The following is an 18,849-nucleotide window of genomic DNA, read 5'->3' as shown; positions in this document are numbered from 1 at the left end:
CATCCCAGGAAAGGTTCTAGGTCCAGAGACACTGATCAGAGGCCCCGGTGGTTCCTCCGAGGCTGGGATCGATGGACAATTGGAGGCTAGCAGCAAAGGAGATGACAGCTTCATGCCTGCTAGGCCACAAGTCCCCAGAAGGGTGTAGGCAGAGAGGCAGCTGTCAGGACGGCTCTCATTCTTGGGTGGGCACAGCTTTTTGTGTTATAACTGGTAGCCCCAAATCTCCACCTTGATTCTGGACCTGAAAGCAGAGCTCTGCTCTTGGCAGTCAGTAGGGTAAGGTGCATGCACAGCAACAGCCTGATAAGCAGAGATTCTGGAACTAAGCCAGATGGTCCAGCTGAGAAGGCAGGCGCTGCTCTGGGTTCCCTGGAGGTGGTGGCCATGGTCAAAGAGGACAGGAAAGCATGGCTCTTTTGGGGGTGGACCAGGACGTGAGATGGGACATGTTATGAACCTGAGGTAGATGTGACCTTGATCTTGACTCTGTGGGGCAGAAAATCCTACACAAGCAGGTGGCCCAGGGGTTGAGAGATGAGTTGTTTCCCTTGTAGCTATGACTGGAATCCCATTCTCATGCCTCTGAAATCATTTCTACCTTTAGGAGCAAAATTTCTGCCACTGAAGTATGCAGCTAGGTGTTGGCCTTGTCATTAATAGAGGGATTGCAGTACACTAGCACCGCCTTTTTACCTCGCGCTCGTCCTCCTCTTGTCAGCCTGACGCTCAGGCTCTCAGAGTCTGGCTGCTTTGGTGTTAGTGGGAAATGCAACTGTCTGTCACTCAGGAAACTGAGACTCCGTGTAAGAAGCACCGTCTGTATGCAGCAGACTTCGACCCTGGGATCTTATTCAAGAGGGTGTCAGAGCAGCCACAGGGTTTTTTACCTGAGTACAGACAGTGAGGCCTGGAGAACCCTCCAGTCAAGGAGACCCTGGCAGAGTCAGGGACTTTGGCCTTCTGGTGACACCACTGTCCCTACCTAACAGAATGAGTCCAATGCCCCAGAGCTCTGGCTTTTCTGTGCTGCTTGGCAGCCTGGTTGGGAGTGAGAAGGAAACAGACGTGTGTGTGTGTGTGTGTGTGTGTGTATGTGTGAGATAATGGGGAAGGATGGGGTGTGCAGAGGGGTGTTCGATTTTTCTAGAGGTACATCCTGCCCAACAAACCCCCAAACCAAGGAGCCACACAGAGTTAGCTGGATTGAAGTGGGTTCAAGTCATTTATTTTTAGACTGTACCAGCATGTTTGGTTCTGGGGTCCAATCCCCAAATTCCAGAAAAATAAACTAATGAGAACCACATGCACTAAGAGAAGGCCATTCCGACGTGTCCGTGATCATGCGGTGAGTGGGCTTAGAGTATAGAACGGGGGCCCCCGGTGTGGAGTAGGGCCTTCCCTCCTCAGACAGCTGACAGCAGCTGGCTTTGAGCCCTCATCGGGGCTGGGGAGAGGGCCGAGGCCTGGTCATTTGGACCCTGTCCCCACATAGACCTGGGCCCCTTATTGCTACATTTGCTACTTTGCTACTTTATGGCCCCTGGGTCTAGCCCAGGGGATGCCTTATCACTGGGTGGTACTAATGAGTAGGTTGCTGGCATCTGCTGTTGCTATGGTTACACGAGCACAGGCCTCTCTTCAGAGGGTCCCATGGTGAGTTATTAGTGATTCATTTGGCCACTATTCAACTTATCCCATGGTCTTTGCTACATATTCAACTTGGGCAGCTCCTTTTCGAGGCTGGTGGTGCATTATCTCCCCCCGAGCCCAGAGCTTCCCAGCTCCTGGACCTTGCAGCAACACCTCCCTCCAATACATTTTGCAGGGTCCAAAGGAAGAGAGCCTTCAATCCTTTCCCTCTTCTGGGAAGGCTTTCCTGGTGGCGGTTTTTGAAGCTCATGTATTTGGAGCAGAGCAGGAGGGATGCATTTTAGGAAAAACATCACCTTCCATAATCACCAAGGGGGCCAGCAGGGTGGCAGGCTCCCGGTTCCGCATCCTGTTGGTGAGGTAGTTAGAACATCCCAGGAATCCTGCCAGGGAAGAAGCCCCTGGAGCATGTCCCCATATGTTCAGCTAGTCCAAGCTACAACTCAGAGTCGCAAGAGGTCCCTCCCATGGTGCAGGCCCGGTACCTGACCACTCAGCGGCGGTGAGCCTGGAGCGCAGGCCCGGCTGACTGCACTGGCAGTTGGGCCTTGCTTTGTTCCTGGGGTATAGCAACACCTTCCCAGGAGAACAAAGCTGACACATCACTTTCTGGAAGGGCGGAGGCTCCTCCCAAGAGAGTTCCTGCTGCTTAGGTCAGGCCATCTGGTTGTGGCTGGACATCTATATGTGCCAACCTACAAGCTTTCTTCTTCCCATGTAGGGAAAGGTTATTTTAGCCAGATGCCAGTGCCTGGTGCCTTGTGTATCTAACCTGATGGGTGGTTGGTGACTTGCTGCAGCTGCCCTGATGCTGTGGCTGTGGGGCTGCTAAGATGTGGCTGGAGAGCGCTTTTCCTCTTAGGGAGGAGTCCTAGGCCCAGAGGCCACACCCGTTCAGGGAGGCTAAGGCAGCTTCTAGCGGGCAGGACAGGGTAGGGGAATCTGCTTTGCTACAGAATTGCCTGCAAACATCTAATCTAGTCTGAATTTTTGGCTGTGTAGACTAGGCCAATGGGGAACGGGCCAAGAACAGATTTTCCAAATGTACTTACATGACCAAGGTCTGTGTGGTAGATGGACTTTGGATAGGCAGCCTCGTTCCACTCCTTTCTTGCAAGCCTCTGGCTTGATCTACTGGGGTACATGGGTGCCTTAGCTGCGGGGTGGTGTGAGAGGGTTATTGCTCTGGGTTTGAGTCCATCTGAAGTCTCCTTAGCTCCGTTGTGCTCCGTACTGACCCTCCCCTCTGGATGTCCCCAGAAGTGCTTGTAAGCCTGCAGCCAGCTCTATCTCAGGGCCAGAGACCACCTGGCTCTGGGCAGATCCTCTGGGGATCTCCAGGGAGACACCAGTCAGAAGAAGCGGGCACAGAAGGAATGGCCAAGAAGCCAACCCTGCCCTGTCTGCAGCCTAGCTTAGAATGCCCCTGCACCATGGGAAGAAGCAGGGGGCAGCCAGGCCCCTTGCCCTGGATAACTGAGGGCACTGAGGTGCCTGCTGTTTGGGAACACCGTTTGCCCTATGCCTGGGGGTCAGCACAGCCTGGGGATCCTTGGGCAAGGCTGCAAATGAACTTAGACTACAATTTTGTTCTGAAACAGGAGGTTTATACAAAGAGAAAAGGGATGAAAGGGGCCTGTCAAAAGACCCCATAATGGGGCTTCATGTCATTCATGTACTCATCAAGTGGTTACTGCCTCCAAAGTACCAGCCTCTGTGCTGAGCATGTGCAGGTGTCCAGCAAGAATTGCTGCGTCTGGCGACACTGAGGACTCAACATCTGTCATCTCTCCAGTTTCCACTGTACCTCCGAGAGAGGGAAACTGGGGCATGGCAGTCAAGAACTCACAAGGATACAACATAAGACTCCTAATGCCTGTGGCGGCACTGCTGTGAGGGACAGAAGGCTGGTGCCCTGGGGACAGGGCTGTGTGGAAGCAGACATAGACAGGACTCGGAGGTGGTGGGGTGGAAGGATGGGTCATCGGGGAGCACCCAGGAGGCCGGGTCTGCAGATAAGCAAGCATCTGAGCCTTTGGTCACCAGCTGGTGAATTTGGCTACATGAGAAAAGAAATACCAGCGATCGCTTTATTGCTTCTATGTTTTTTGTTTATATGCTCCCACGAGAGATTTTTTTACCTATGGCCAAAAATAGATCAAAGGAGGATAGTCATAGCAAGTGCGGGAGTGAATGTCTGGATTCAAAAACAGGTTACTTAATACAGCTCTGTCTGTGGGCTCATGGGTGTCACAATAACAATGACAATGATGATAGTATTAGCTACCGTTTGCTAAGCACCTACTACGTATCAGGCACCTGACTCGGTGCTTTACATACATTACCTCACAGCCAGGTTGGCAAATGGTCATTTTGACACACACACAGAGGGAATACAGGTGGATCTTTTGCAGATTTTTGCATTTCCCCTAGGCGACCGGTTTAGAGGGGTGCTTTGGCTGGGCCTTCAGATAAAGACTGGGAGGAGAACCCTGTGGCCTGGCCTGGTCCCTTCGCAGCATACTCTGCTCCAGCTTCACACACACAGGACACCTGACACAGCAAGGGTCTCACCATGCCTGTCAGGATGCTACCACGTGGGGGCTGCCAGCCCTGCAGTCCAGCCACCTCCTGGGCTGGGGACCCTCCCAGCTCCCACCTGGGGCTGCCAGAGGGGAGAATCCCAATGGCCCCTGAGTTCATGGCCATGTTTTATTTTGAGTAAAACATGAGGGAATAAATCAAGGAGCAAGGGGGCAAACCAGAATAAATTATGAAATAATTTTCTAAAAGATGGTCAGCAGAACTCCCGCAGCTGTGAAACAAGCTCTGTCATCTACACCAGTGCTTCCTCGAACGCAGGACCCTTGAGACGTGATGGGACCTGAGGGCAGCCACCAGGCTGGCGGGGACCTCTCCGAACGCTGATCTCAAAGAGGGTGGAAAGAACTTGAGGTGGGGCAATCCATGAGGTTGCTTTCTTGCTGAAGACGTGATTTGGACATTTTACGTGAAAGTGGTGCCTGGTGCTGGCGGTGACACCCGGGTGGCCACAGAGATGTGAGGGATGACAGGCGGCAATGGGGATGTAGTGGCTGTAACTATGGGAGGTGCCAGGGAGGTGATGCAAATACTGGATGTGCTCTTGGTCCACTCATTCCTCTTGAATTTGCCAGAAGGTGTGACCCCACAGATAGCAGGGGAGTGAGGATAATAATAGAATCTCAAGTGGTAGTCGTGACAGGAACCCCACGACGTGTTCTCCCCTGATTGAGCTGGGATCAGGGCCTCTTAGCGAGTGGAGTGTTGGAATACAACTGTACAAAGAAGAGAGGGCTGTAAACAGGAGCCTCCGCTGGGCCCAGCCCAGGCTCTGTGGACTCTTTCTTTCTGGTCTCCCCGTTCACCCACCGGGTCTCCCCACCATCGCCCTTCATTGCCCTCACTCTTTCTCCTTCACAGTGACCAAGTCTCCCCGTAAGGAAACTCTGTCTGCGGATGTGGAGCGCCGCCGCCTGCCCGTGGGGTCCGCGGGCCCGGGCCCTGGACCTGCGGTGGGAACGGTCAGGAGGACTGCATCAGGCCCGTGAGGCGCTTGCCCGCCAGCGACTTTCCCTGCAGAGAGACAGCGACAGAGAGGCACGCACAGGCGCGCACACACACACACAGGGACAGAGACAGAGAGCCAGACAGGTGAATTAATTGTTGCATGAGCCATGGAGGCCAAACGACCAACCAACCCAACTGACCACCTTGATACTTAATCTCTAGGTATACGGGAGCCTTAACTTGGGACAGCTGGAGAAACCAGGGCTCCAGGGAAGGTTCAGGGAGTCCTGGAGGGTCCCCTTATGAGGGTGTGTTGCTGGTACCCTTTTTGGGGTGTGGGAATTTTACTTACCAAAACCTTTAGGTAGAGCAATTTTTAATGCTAGTGGGCTGCCCTGAAATTGATTTTGTTCACGTGGGGGAGGAAAAGGTGGACTGGGGCATACTGAGGTCAGGGACGGGGCCTTGATTCGAATAGAGGCTGGCTAAGGATCTGGCTGATTCGAAGCTAATGAATTAACTAGTCTTAAGAAGGCACAGTCCTGTTTGGAATGCAGGGTAGACACAAAGACCTTGAGTGCTCTTGATGACCAGTTCTGGGACTGTGAAAATGGGGGGCATTTGCTGGGGCTCAGAGCCACTGTAGGTCCCAGGCCAGTGCACTCCTGCTGTCTCCTATGTTCTTGGCTTCCCGTCTGTGGCACCTAGAGGCAGAGTTTGATGACCCCATACCAGGAAAGCCTACAAGCCCTTCAACTATAACCCATGTGGCAGTTCTTCTCAAAAACTAAAATAATGAACTCGATCATGAGGCCTGGTGCATCAGCCATAGAGGTGCCAGGAGAGTCCCATTGTCCATGTGCCCTGGAGAGGTGGCGGAGAAGCCCCTGATCTAGGAGGGGAGTTGTGACTGGGCACCAGGAGGAGGGTGAGGGGGATGAGTGAGGGTCCGTCACTTTGCTTATTGCCCTTACACAGTGTGTGCCCGTTCTCCAGCTCACCCTCTTTAGAAATCCATGTCATTGCACAGGGTTTTAGAGGAGAGTGTGGCTGGACCTAGGCAGATTGATCACTGTGTCTGGGAAAGCACTCCAAACCCATCCTATTATTGACAGCGGGTCAGCGACACCACTGCCATCTGTGAAGGGCAGCACGTGAGAGCTCGTCAGCATGGGCTGCAGTGTTTGGCCGTGAGATTGCAGGGGCCAGCGATTCCTCGTGTTCATTTCCAAGTGTGGTGTGAGGGCTCATCTTGTTTACTGGGCTTGGCTGCGTATAAGCTAGATGTAATTAAAAAAATTGATCAGGTTTGTGAAGCCTGGTAGGGTCCTCAATAAACCTGCTGATTGATGAATTGATGGATAACGGGTTTATCTAATAAACGAACAACACAGGCTGTGGATTTGCTGGATACAGGACAATGTGGCATCTGGCTTAGCTCTCCATGAAGGGGCATGGCCAGCCTGACTTTGAGAATTCTGGTGCTATAGATGGGAGTTTGTCTAGAAATGAAATTGCCCTCAGGAGCTGTCAGAAAGTCTGCTTTTCCCTACCTCTCCTTGACCTTTATTCTCCCCATTTTTTTCACTCCCCATTTTCATTAGTGAGACAAAACTTTTCATTTTTTTCTCCCCATCTTAAAACACACACACACACACACACACACACACACACACACACACACACACACACACACGTACGTCTACAAAAATTTCCCCATCAGCAACCTTATCTGAATCTTCAAATACACTAAAGTTAGCCTGCAGCAGGATACATTTATACTTGGCTAAGGAGTTTTAATCAGATTTTGTAAAAATCCGAGAGCGCTATGGTGTCAGACTTCGAAAAATCAGTAAGACAGAATGGCTACTCCTTTGTCCAGACCAGGTTAGGTATAACAATAGCTCTTAGAAGGCAGAGGGTGACCTTCAAGGGCTCCCCCAGCCCTGGGTTCTGTGGCACACACCCAGCTGTGACTCTCGAGTGCCCTTTCTTACATAGAGTGTGAGGCATGTGTCACTTGGGAGTGTGTCTTCCCAGTGCAGGCCCGAAGGCAGGAAGGATGGGGGCATGGGGCATCTCTCTGGGGAAACACGGGGCTACTGAGTCTAGGGGACTCCTTGTGTGAGCTCTTACAAACCTCCCCTACCCCCTGTTACCCATGTCCATCCCTATCCTATGAAAGGCACAAAGGAAGTTTGTTTTCCTCTTAGGTGCCGCTTATTGCTGTGATAACCACCACACACCAATATCGGCTCCTCCTCCTCCTCCCATCCCTCCTCCACCAGGGCCACAAATCACACATTGTGTACCCAAATATATATGTTCTGAGTTTGCTATCCACAGCGTTTGGGGCTCTCATTTAGCTGGTAAATGGGGGAAAAAAATCACTCAAGCTTCTGAATAAGAGTCTGTTGCCAATGTGTACGTTCAAAGACCAGAGACAAAGGAGGTGAGGTTTACCAGTTGCCCAAACCTACACTGCAGCTTCATTCTTATTAGCAAGGTTATTTTGGCTGGAGAGGGGACTGTGGGTTGAGGGAGGTTGGAGATTCTATTTCTGGAGGATTATGTGTCTGTTTGTTTTAGGTGAATTTGGCCCTGAGGCTTCCTTACCCTCAACCCTTCCCGGTTCTACAGAATGTGTTGGGCTGGGCTTGGAGGCGCTAATTAATCTCTTCCTGCCTAAATCCTGGAGCGCAGCCTCACAGCTCTGACTCCAAGGACCTGTGGCCAGGCTGTCACTGCCCGCTCCTTCGCTTCCCCCAACTGCTTTTATTTCCCAGGATTTCAGGGTAGGATGGTGCAGCTGACCAGCTTAGGGGCCACCCTTGGGATTGTTCCCAACCTCTTAGCAACCCAGGCGGTGCTGCTTGGCATTTTTGTCTCCCTCTCCCCACTCCTGCTTTCATGCATTTACCAAATGCCAGCTCTGCTGCTAAAGATGGAGGTCATGAGGGTTCAGGTCGGCTGGAGAAGCAGCTCAGCCCAGCTGCAATCTACCTGCTACCCAGCGACCTCCCGGGTGAGTGAGGGCAGGCTCAGGCTGGAAGGCGGTTAATCATGCAGGATGCAGGCATGGCTAGATGCCTGGCCCGGGGCTTTGGGGAAGAAATACTGCAATCACACTTGCTCTGCAGCTGCTTCCCTTCTGAAGAGCTGAGGCTCCTGTAGTTTTCAGTGATCAAAGTGAAATCTGATAGTAGAGGCTACCTGTGTTCAGAGATGAGCTTCCCCAAAGTGCATGCCCCTCTAGGCTTGCAGGACGCTCCTGAGGAACCCGCTCTGCCCAGAGAGAGGGGAGCTCCTGCCTGTGCCCTCCAGGGCACTACGCCCCGCTCTTTACGCTCATCCCTGCCTCCAGTTTGGATGATCCTGAAGGAACCACTTCGGAAGGGGAATGGTAATTCTGCCTGCCTGTGTCTGGCATTTGCATAGTTACAGAGGAAGCAGTTTTTTTTCAGGGTGTGAATGTGTAATGTTCCTCAGTGCTGGTCAGTTGGGAATGGATCATGGTGCCAGGAAACTGCAGCCAGCTCAGCCCGAGGCCTTGGCGTAGCTGAGCGAAGCAGCTGAGGATGGTTGAAAATGCTATTAGCAGGCAGCCTTTGTCCAAGTGAAAAAATATACAGTGATTAAGAACTGAGCTGCAGAAGGTACATTCCAGAGACATCAAAGCTTTGCATACCGACAAAGTGCTTTTCACCTTTGAGACATTTGGCAAAGTGTAATCCAATAGATTTTGGGATCCTTCAATTTCATGGACCATGGGCTCAGTGCTGGGTTCACTAACACCCACGCATTCAATTCCCACCCTCCACTCTGATTAATCATTTCAGCTCTGTGGCCATCTTGATGGCTAGGAGCCTGGAAGAAGGTGGTCATGAAATCCTTTGTTTCTGAAAGGAAACACACAAAAGGAATGGCCCCCTTTTGTGCAGTGAGAAAAATCAACATGCTGCTTGACATGCTGTGGCTCTGTGCATTGCACTTCCACATATTAATCAACAAAGCATGCACTATCTGGGTTACCAAGAGCTTTTGCCACTTACTTACCTGGGAGACTGATGCTAAACTCTTTCTTTGGCTGGGAGGAGGGCTGTGGCTCAGAGAGTAGCCCTGGGGTCAGATTGGAGCATACTGGGGGACAGCAGAGCCAAGCACTAATGGCTCAGGGAGGACCTTTTTCAATGCTAAGAGAGTAAAGACATCTGAGCTTCTAATGAGATTCTTTTGCTCATCTGCTCAGATGAACTAAGACCAAAGTTACAGATCTCAAGTCTGCCAAATCAAAATCCAGGCTATTATGGGGGAAAGAAATCAACCACAGTTGCCCCTGGGGGAGAAGGATGAAATTGATTGGAAAGGGACATGAAGGAGCCTTCTAGAGTGATGGGATATACGTTACACGGGTGCATACACTTGTCAAATTCATTGAGCCATATACTTCAGATCTGTTCATTTTACCATATATAATTATATCTCAAAAGAAAAAAAAATCAGGAAAAAAAAAAAGTCCCAGCTATGACATCTACTCCTTACTCTTCTTCAGTTGCTGGGCCCATCCCTGGGTTTGGAGAAATTCAATGCTTCCCCTCTCCAGTACAAGAGGAACTTGGATTCCTCTGTTAGGGGAATTCGAACTTGCAACAGAACTAAAGTGGAGCACTATTTCTAGCCTCCACTGATGCAAACGGATCTCTTTGGTGTGACATTCAGGCATTTTTCATCCCTGCTCATGAAAAATGGTGTTTGGTTGAATACAGCTCACCAAGCAACCTTAGCAGGCAAGAAGTGGAGGCCCCAGAGATGAGTCATGCTCTCAAGGAGCCTGAAGGTCACCTTTGAATAGACGGTGCTCAAGTTCATAAAGGATGTGTATGTGTGGAATTAGAGGCCTGGGGTGGGGTTGGGGGAGACTCGCTGAGGACAAGGGTCAGGAACCCAAGAGACAGGTGGAAAGGTAAGGGATCCTGTCTTGGGTTCAGCAGGATGGGAGAAGCCAAAGGCCTGCCTGACTTCATCGGGTGACTCGTGGAGGGTTGTTGCCCTGGTGCTCCTTCTTCACTGAGCAAAGCAAAAGAAATGATTTTAAAAGGGAATGCAAATAATTCTGTGGCATCTTCTTCCTCAATGATGTCTAAAACTGGGGAGAGAGAGTGCTGTCTGGGATGTCTGAGAAACGCTTGCAGGGGATGGTGGGAAAATCTACACTTAACATAGAATAACTTCAAAACACTTTTAAAATTCTCTGTTTCTTATCACCCTCTATTCAACTCTGTGGAACAAGATGGGGCCGATGAAATGGAAAAACCAGGCTATGGAACCCGTTATGGTTCCTCCACAACAGAGGTAGGTCAGAGCAGCATGGGAAGGAAGAGAGGCCATTCCTCTCTTTCTCACCCTTCTGCAGTGAGGAGGGGCAGGAGCCTGTGGCTGATCCATTCCTGGGGTCTGTGTTACTTGTAGGGCCTTGGCAAGCTTCCTGATCTCTCTCAGGGGCTAAAGAGCATTTTACATGGTTTTAAAATATTCTTTTTATTTGACCCTTTTTAAATAGGAAGCTATATCACAAACATAAAACAATACCCCAATTTTTTTTAAAAAGTCAAGGGATAGATGAAAAGTGAATTAATCAAAAAAGAGAGGTTCACTGGTTGAAGAATTAATAAATGATACATTCATGAATACTTAAAACTGAACCTGTTTAAAAAATAAGAAAATTTGATCAAAATAAACATAATGGATTTTTTTCTTGCAACAGCCCCCTATCTTATGTACAGTGGTATAAACACTCAGGCTCTGCCTGGTAAATAGTGGGGATGGGGATGTACCCAGCAGTCATGTCATCTGAAATAAATTCCCACAGAATGTCACCAGAACCCCTAGTAGGCTCAGACACTTTACTCTATCCCGTATTGGTGATATGGTTTGGCTCTGGGTCTGCACCCAAATCTCACCTTGAATTGTAATCCCTATAATCCCCATATGTTAAGGGCAGAAACCGGTGGGAGGTGATTGGATCCTGTGGGTGGTTTCCCCCATGCTGTTCTTGTGACAGGGAGTGAGTTTTCATGAGATCCGATGGTTTTATAAGTGTTCATACACACTCGCTCTCTCTTGCCTGCTGCCACGTAAGACTTGTCTGCTTCCCTTTCCACCGTGATTGTAAGTTTCCTGAGGCTTCCCCAACCATGTGGAACTGTGAGTCAATTGAACTTCTTTTCATTAGAAATTACCCAGTCTCAGGTATTTCTTTATAGTAATGTGAAAATGGACTAATATAATTGGCAACTACCAGTGCTTTAGAAAATTTTAAAGTTTTTGAATTTACAAAAGGAGAGTTGCCAGTTCTCCTATCTGGATTAAATGTAAAAGGACCCACCCGTCCCCTGATCTCCCACGGGCCTGTCTGATGGAATGGCATGGGTAGCTCATGTACCCTCCCTCCTCAAGTGCCTTGCTCTTCAAATCACCCAGGCTTGACAGTGGCATGGTGGGAATGGTCCCCCACTAGAAACACAGGTAGCTGTGAGGACAGTTACTAACAGCCACCTGCTGATGGACCATTGAGCAACTATTGTGTGTCAAGCATGCGAGGCATTTTACAAACACCTGCACGTATGTCCACAACATGCTTGCAAGTTAGGCATTTCTATAAACTCCACTAAATAAATGAGGAAACAGACTCAAACAGAGCTTGAGTAACTTGCGTGGGAGTGCACGGCTAGTCAGTGGCAAAGCTGAGTTGGTGGGCCTTCACGACCCCTGCCCCTCTTACTTTGCACGTGGCTGTCACTCTCAAGGAAGGAGGTAGATGGAAACACCCGGGGATGAAGGAGTCCCCTGTGCCCGTCTGCACTGGGCAACCTTTCTGGGCAATGCAGGGTGATTTTCTTAACTTCCCTGAGAAAAGAACTTAAGCTCTTGAGCATGCTTGAACCCATCTTAGGCAGGTTCTACCCTGCCAAGGGGCTTCCCCTCATCCCATTTGGGAATCCTGAGAGAAAAGAGGTGCCATCTGCTGGCTGACAAACCTGGCAAAAGGGGCTTTTGGTTACTGCACTGAACCAGGGCGCAGGTCACCATGGCTTGGTGCATGTAGATTTCAGGCGGTGGCTGCTGGACAGGCCAGGTGAAGCCACCATTCTGTTTGTGGCCCTGTGTTACTGATGCTGATGCCTCTAGGAACACACATGGCAAATGCCCAGGGAGGACAGAAGCAGGTGTGATGTTTCCCTTTCTAAGTTGGGACAGGCAGGTGGCCTTACTCCAGTGAGAACCAACCCCACTTCAAATCATTCTAGGCCATTCTAATTCGGGGTGCCCAGCCAGGTGGGGGAAGCCCTCCCTGCTGGTGGTCCTGGCACCTCTGACCCTGGCCCCACCATGCTCATCACTTACTTCTGCCTGTCAGTTTTGCTGAGTGATGGGGGACCTTTCTCCATGGTCCCCCAGCTGTGCAGGGACAAATCCGGAGCTGGGCAGGGATGGTGGGAGAGACAAGGACTCAGCAGCTGAGCCCTACATGAGTGGCAGAATGCCAGGCCCGGACTCCCCAGTCTTGCATCCAAGTTGTGCATTTCCATTTTTCCTGCTCGTCTGTATCCCTGTGTGGTGGAAATGCCCCCTTTTCACACCAGCTCTCTCTTCTCTCCCTCCTGTCATCTGACTGAGCAACCTGCTGCTCTTTCTACTCTCAGCTTGCAGGAAATTCTTGGTGGCTTCAGGAGTGGAATGAGGGGGGCATTCTGCCTATAAGGCCTCTCGGTGGCATGCCTTCCTGTGACCCACTTAATGCCCGCCTGTTCCTCTTCTCCTCCTCCTTCCCAAATGGACTCTGGCATCTAAGCTCTGCTTCACTCCAAATTAGGCAAAGACCAAAAGGCTCTAGGAAACAGGGACATGGCTGTGTTGCTATTGGCAACAAGTTGATGCTACTTTTTTCCAACTAGGAAATTCAAATAACTCTTGACTATGACTGTGGGAGACAGTGAAGCTCTAGCTTAGCTACTTGATATTGTGGACAAAGTGGCAAGAGAAAGTTATTTGCTTGGCAGTATGTGATTCTCCTGAGGATCTATGAGGACTCTGACTCTATCTTCCTAAGGACACTTATCATCTCTCGCAAATGTGTTCACCCAAAACATGTACATGTGTTGGGGTCCTTGGTTTAGCCAGCTGAAAAGGCAGAGCCTAGAATTGCTGACCTCTTATCCCCCCACAAAAGCATAACACTTTGTTGAATGTCCATGTCCATTTGGATGCATATGCAAAGAGGGCCGACTCATTTCTCTTTCTTCTCCACTATCAGGAATGCAATTCAGCAGGCACTTATCAGACATGCATTCCTAACCCGAAAAAGTACAGCAGGGAACAGACTAAGCAGCGTTTCCAGGAGATACCTGGACAGAAACTTAGGTCATTGGAATTCTTAGCTACAGAGAACCTTATTTCCCCACAGGCTCTTTTCATGTGTTGCTGAGATGCTTTTGGTCCCCATGGGACAGGGGATGGGCAGTTTCCCAGCTTTCTTCTCCCCTGATGGGGTAGTGTGTAGAAATGTGAGATTGCTATATTTCCTGCAGGCTTTGGCCCCAGGCCCATAGAGGAAGAGTTATGGAAGCTTTCACCAGGAAATGAAACCTAAGGATGCTGCTATTTGATTTAGAAGCATCTTCAAAGGTAGTGGGTATTCCCTGTTCTGCTAGGGAATGGGACCAGGAGAAGAGAGTTACTGGGTCAATACCTAAGGATGTTATCTACACATGGCCTCTGGGACAAGGGACTCATCTCATCATCATTTCTGGACCCCTCAGCTCCTTGTTTCTTCGGAGAGACAAACTATGGGTACAAAAAATGGGCAGAAAAAACAGAGACACCAAGAAATGGGTGCTGCCAACTGTCCCTGGAACCGGGGCATGAGAACAGGAATGGCGGGCAGAGATGAGGTCATGGACAAACAGATCATCTCTTTTGGATTTTGGACCACCTTCTGTGCAGAAGGATCCCACAGGTTAGAGAGCGTGCGAACGCCGGGATCACTCACCCACTGCTGGAAGGAAGCCACCTCGGGGGTGAAATGCAGCGGCCATTCTGACTCTGCGCCAGCAGCACTAGGCAATTGTGTTTTTAGGAAGGGAAGTGAAGAATAACTTATCCAGCTGAAACTGTGAAGACCTGTGGCTTTAGAGGAGCCCCTGCCCAGACACACACACAGCTGCAGAGGGCATGCAATCCATGCGACAGATACACTTGCAGGTTTGCAGCTTATGGTTATATGCATACCATACACTGAACATGGAGGCGAACATCAGGCAGGCAGCACATGCACCTGTGTCTACACCTGTGCACATGTGCATACACCTGTGCATGCGTTCATGTGCATGTTTAGACCACAGGCACTTACAGAAGCATCTCATGCAAGGTGCATAGGCAATCGCTTGTTTGGCTGTGGAGTTTTATATCAGCTCCTAAGATGCCACTCTGACAAATACTGCAAACTTAAAGCATTCACCTTAAAATACATGTATAAAAACAGAGTTCTCCCCCATGAAAAAACCATTCATTGACCTCAGTGGAAATAACTTCTCCACTTCTGTTTCTGTTGGTACTATAGGCAGTAGGAGTGCCCACCCCAGGGGTCCGGTTTATCAAGGAATTTCAAAGCATCCCCTGCCACGTGCTTCTGACTCCTCCACTACCTAGCTTTGGAATAAGTGATTAAAAATAGAAACCTCTGTTTCTCAGACTGGCAGAGCAACTGGACTTGTTGAGGTTGCATTGCTCAGGGTGGCTCCAGGCAAGGAGACAGCTGAGAGGTGAGTGTTTCTGTCATGTGGAGGGCTACATTTGGAGGAGTGGATTTCATCTTCTTATCATGGGTAGACCCATTCCTCATCTGTGTCTGGTAGCGGGAGGCATCTTTGGGTCCTGCACCTCAGTAGGGGGCCAAATGCCAGATCCCCACAACACGTGCACCATTTGCCTGGTGGCCCTCCCCACTTCCCAGCACCTCACAGGCTGACAAGACCCCAGCTCCCACAGCTTCCCAGGAAGTGCTTAGGGGCCCCAGGAAATCAACCACAGAACAGAAGCCGGCCTTCTGGGCACCACAGTCCCTTCATTTCCAGGAAATGCAGAAAAACTAACTCTCTGAGTTGACTTTAAAAATAAGCCAACAATAATAGCTGCCATTTATTGAGTAGTTACCATGAGCTGATCTCTGTAATAAATGCACTTTGTACAGACTGTCATATAGGAGATACCCATGTGCCCACCCTCAACCACAAAATACATACAATGATGTCTATCTTGCAGAATATTGTTGGAAATTAAATAATAGGTGCAGAGCTAAATATGAGCTGCAAATAATATCATAATGATGAAACTAATTCTAAGAACTATACCTGTTAAGCACACGCACTGCACACAGTGTGCTAAGGACGTTATGCATTTTACTCTTAATTATTTACTCTTATCTCCATTTTATGGATGAGGAAACTGAGGCTTAGAGAAGCTGTGCAATTCAAATAGCTAAGTGATGGGGCTGAAGTAGAACCAAAGTCCACCCCAGGCAAAGCCAGCATGACACAGTACAACACTGTGAGTGTGAGCTCCTAATAAATGGCAGGTCTTGCTATCACATCCTCACTGAATGCCAACATCTACCCTGTGCAGTGGGCTTTGTTGTACCCATCGGACACGCAAGTGACTTGCGTCGTATAATATCGTATAATGTATAATGACAGGGTCGTATACTGTCAGGTGGAGAAAAAGGGATTCAGCTGGAGTTGCCTGTCTCGAACTTAGCTTACTTCTCTGCATTTTAGTGGGTACTAAAGGGACATTGTTCTCAAGGGGTCACACAAACAGGTCACCTTCAGTAGTGGATGGGAATGCAGTTGGGGGAAATGTCCCTGCCAGGTTTTTGACATGTAACTCCAGGTGGTTGGTGCTGCTCAGTCACAATCCAGCTCCTTGCTCTTTTGAGACACAGGTAGTGAGGTAACTGGCTACCTGCAGGGTAAAAGGCAGTCTGGTTGGTGCGGGCCTGTCAGCCACAAGCAGCCAATCAGGGGCCTCTCAGAAACACAGTCCTGCTGGAGCAAGATGCACTTCACTGTGTGGTCATCTGTGCAGTCCCCAGGGAATATAGAAATGAGGGGAACCTGGATGAACCTGCTGAAGGGTGGGTCACGGGGCTCACACACAACCCACACTCCTTGATGGTCCTTCTCATGAAGTCCTACAGCTCTGATAACTATTCAAGAAAGCTACAAGCTGGGCACGGTGGCTCACACCTGTAACTCCAGCACTTTGGAAGGCCGAGGTGGGCAGATCACTTGAGGCCAGGAGTTCAAGACCAGCCTGGCCAACATGGTGAAACTCCGTCTCTACTAAGAGTACAAAAATTAGCTGAATGTGATGGTGCAGACCTGCAATTCCAGCTACTCAGGAGGCCAAGGCAGGAGAATCGCTTAAACCTGGGAGGTGGAGGTTGCAGTGAGCTGAGATCGCGCCACTGCACTCAGCCTGGGCAACAAAGTGAGGCTCTGTCTCAAAAACAAACAAACAAAAAAACCCCACCAAAAACCAAACTAAATCAAAACAACAACAACAAAAAGAAAGCAAGCGGGCCATGATTAAAGGCTAGCCAAGAATGAGATGTGAAGCTGAATCATTACCAAGGAAATCTCCATCAGGTGTAAGATCACCGGATCGTGATGACTCACAAAGGCTAGTGATTGTCTCCGTTAATTATTTAGCATTATGGATGCCTCAGAACCTTTCAGTATTAACCAGGACAGAGCATGTATCAGAATTCCCCCACTACTTTTGCTGCAGATTACAAGGTTGGGTTGAGTGTTGTCTTGGATGCTCCATCTCCACTTCCCAGTGTAATGTGCTATGATGTTAAGGCCAGGCTTTCGGTACTTGCTTGACAGTCTGCCTTTTCCTATTAGGCATGGGGGCTCAGATGCACTTGGTGCTTGGTGCAAACGAAAAAGGCCAGGGGCATGGTGTGGAATGGTTCTCCAGCCCTGTCACTAAGTACAGGTCTGCTCTGCCTCCCTGCCCTCCTTCTCCACCTCTTATACCCAGGCACCAACTGTGCCTGATAGAGTTTTAATGGAGTATCTGAGAGAACATAGTAGCAATCAACCCTGACTGGGCTTTCTTTAGCTGTAAAATGTGTCTTATTAAAACTTTGCTGACTTTACCAGGATCGCCATGTTTAATGAGAGGCCTCAAAGAATTTGAAAGCAAAAGATGAACAGAGGAAAAAAGTCACAAGCTGTAATCACCATAATTACACAATCCCACGATGAGTTGAAAGCAGCCCTGGTGAAGCCCAAGAGAAGAGGGAGAGTCACTGGCAATCGGGGTGGTTCTTAGGACAGCTGGAAAGAATGTGACATGGGAACCCTTCCCTTTCCCTGAGCTGCCTGAGGACAAGTCCCCTTGGCAGCGCCCCAGAGGAGGGAAGCCAGGGTGGGGGCACAGTTTCTCCTCAGTCTGAGACCTCTGGGGGTATGCCCTGCTCTTGGCCAGGCTGAGGTGGTTTTTTGTTTGGTTTTGTTTGTTTGTTTTTTTGTGGGGGGGATGGAGTTTTGCTCTGTCGCCCAGGCTGGAGTGAGGTGGTGCAAGCTTGACTTACTGCAACCTCTACCTCCCTGGTTCTAGTGATTCTCCTGCCTCAGCCTCCTGAGTAGCTGGGATTACAGGCATGCACCACCATACCCGGCTCGTTTTTGTATTTTTAGTAGAGACGGGGTTTCACCATGCTGGCCAGGCTGGTCTTGAACTCCTGACCTCAGGTGATCTGCCTGTCTCAGCCTCCCAAAGTGCTGGGATTACAGATGTGAGCCACCATGCCGGGCCGGCTGAGGTGTTTTTGATGTCAGCTCATTTTCCTGGAATCTGGAACTGGCATTGAGTAAAAGGCAAGTGACTTTATGATCTTTTTTGCTTTCAACAAAACACCCTTTCCGGATGGGAACTATGACAGGACGAGCTTTCTTCAACCTCAGGCCAGGATGTCCCACGCACATGGCCACCCTGGCTGTGCTGGGGCTCACTGCACGACGGCTGCCAGTGCCCTGTGCCAGCAAGTGCCTATGTCCTCCACTTGCTGACCTCCTTTCAGACATTCGGGGGAGAGAGCCCTGTTGGCCAGAGCTCAGCTGCTGTGGCAGCAAATGACAAAAAAACAAACAAACAAAAAAAGGCAAGGATGACATGTGAAGGGCAGTAATTCACCTTGCTGACAGTTTCCCTTGCTTTGAGTGTGTCATCCTGTGGCTTTTTCTCCCTCAAGGTAGAATCTAGTCTGAGTCTTTCCAATCCCTCTCCTCCAATCTCAGCAAACTCCCTCCCTATAATTCATTCTCCTTTTCCACGACTTATTTATAAACCACAGAATGAAATGCAGTCAGATCCATTTAACAAGTATTTGGGGTAGCATAGAATTCTGGTTGCAAAAGATCATGGGATCTGGTGTAGAAACCTACTCTGCACTGCCCTTGGCCATTCAGCTTCTAAATGCCTAGGCAGGGAGCTCGTGGCCCTTGGAGGGCACATAGTCCATTGTTGGAGTATTTTGTTATTGTTAGAATGTTTTTAATAGCTTCTTTCTATCTTCTA

The 18,849-nt window shown here is 49.7% G+C and overlaps 1 protein-coding gene across 5 annotated transcripts in view; it reads right to left on the bottom strand.

Moving 5' to 3' along the window:
• Positions 1–1,202: 1,202 nt before the first annotated feature.
• RGS6 (regulator of G protein signaling 6) overlaps positions 1,203–18,849 on the bottom strand; it is a 633,548-nt gene continuing 615,901 nt past the window's right edge. For 4 of the 5 annotated variants that reach the window (XM_017882775.1, XM_017882778.1, XM_017882774.1 and 1 more), the window contains one exon: positions 1,203–5,268. In XM_017882775.1, coding sequence (XP_017738264.1) covers positions 5,218–5,268 — 51 coding nt within the window. In that variant the 3' untranslated portion in view covers positions 1,203–5,217. Of the gene's footprint in view, positions 5,269–16,946; positions 17,162–18,849 lie in introns of those variants that run through there. The other variant, XR_001887451.1, reaches the window with a different exon arrangement.

The sequence above is a fragment of the Rhinopithecus bieti genome, unplaced genomic scaffold, assembly GCF_001698545.2.
Source record: "Rhinopithecus bieti isolate Rb0 unplaced genomic scaffold, ASM169854v2 scaffold_13259, whole genome shotgun sequence".
NCBI lineage: Eukaryota > Metazoa > Chordata > Mammalia > Primates > Cercopithecidae > Rhinopithecus > Rhinopithecus bieti.
The sequence above is the reverse complement of the archived record's forward strand: the minus strand, read 5'-3'. Positions and strand labels throughout refer to the sequence as shown.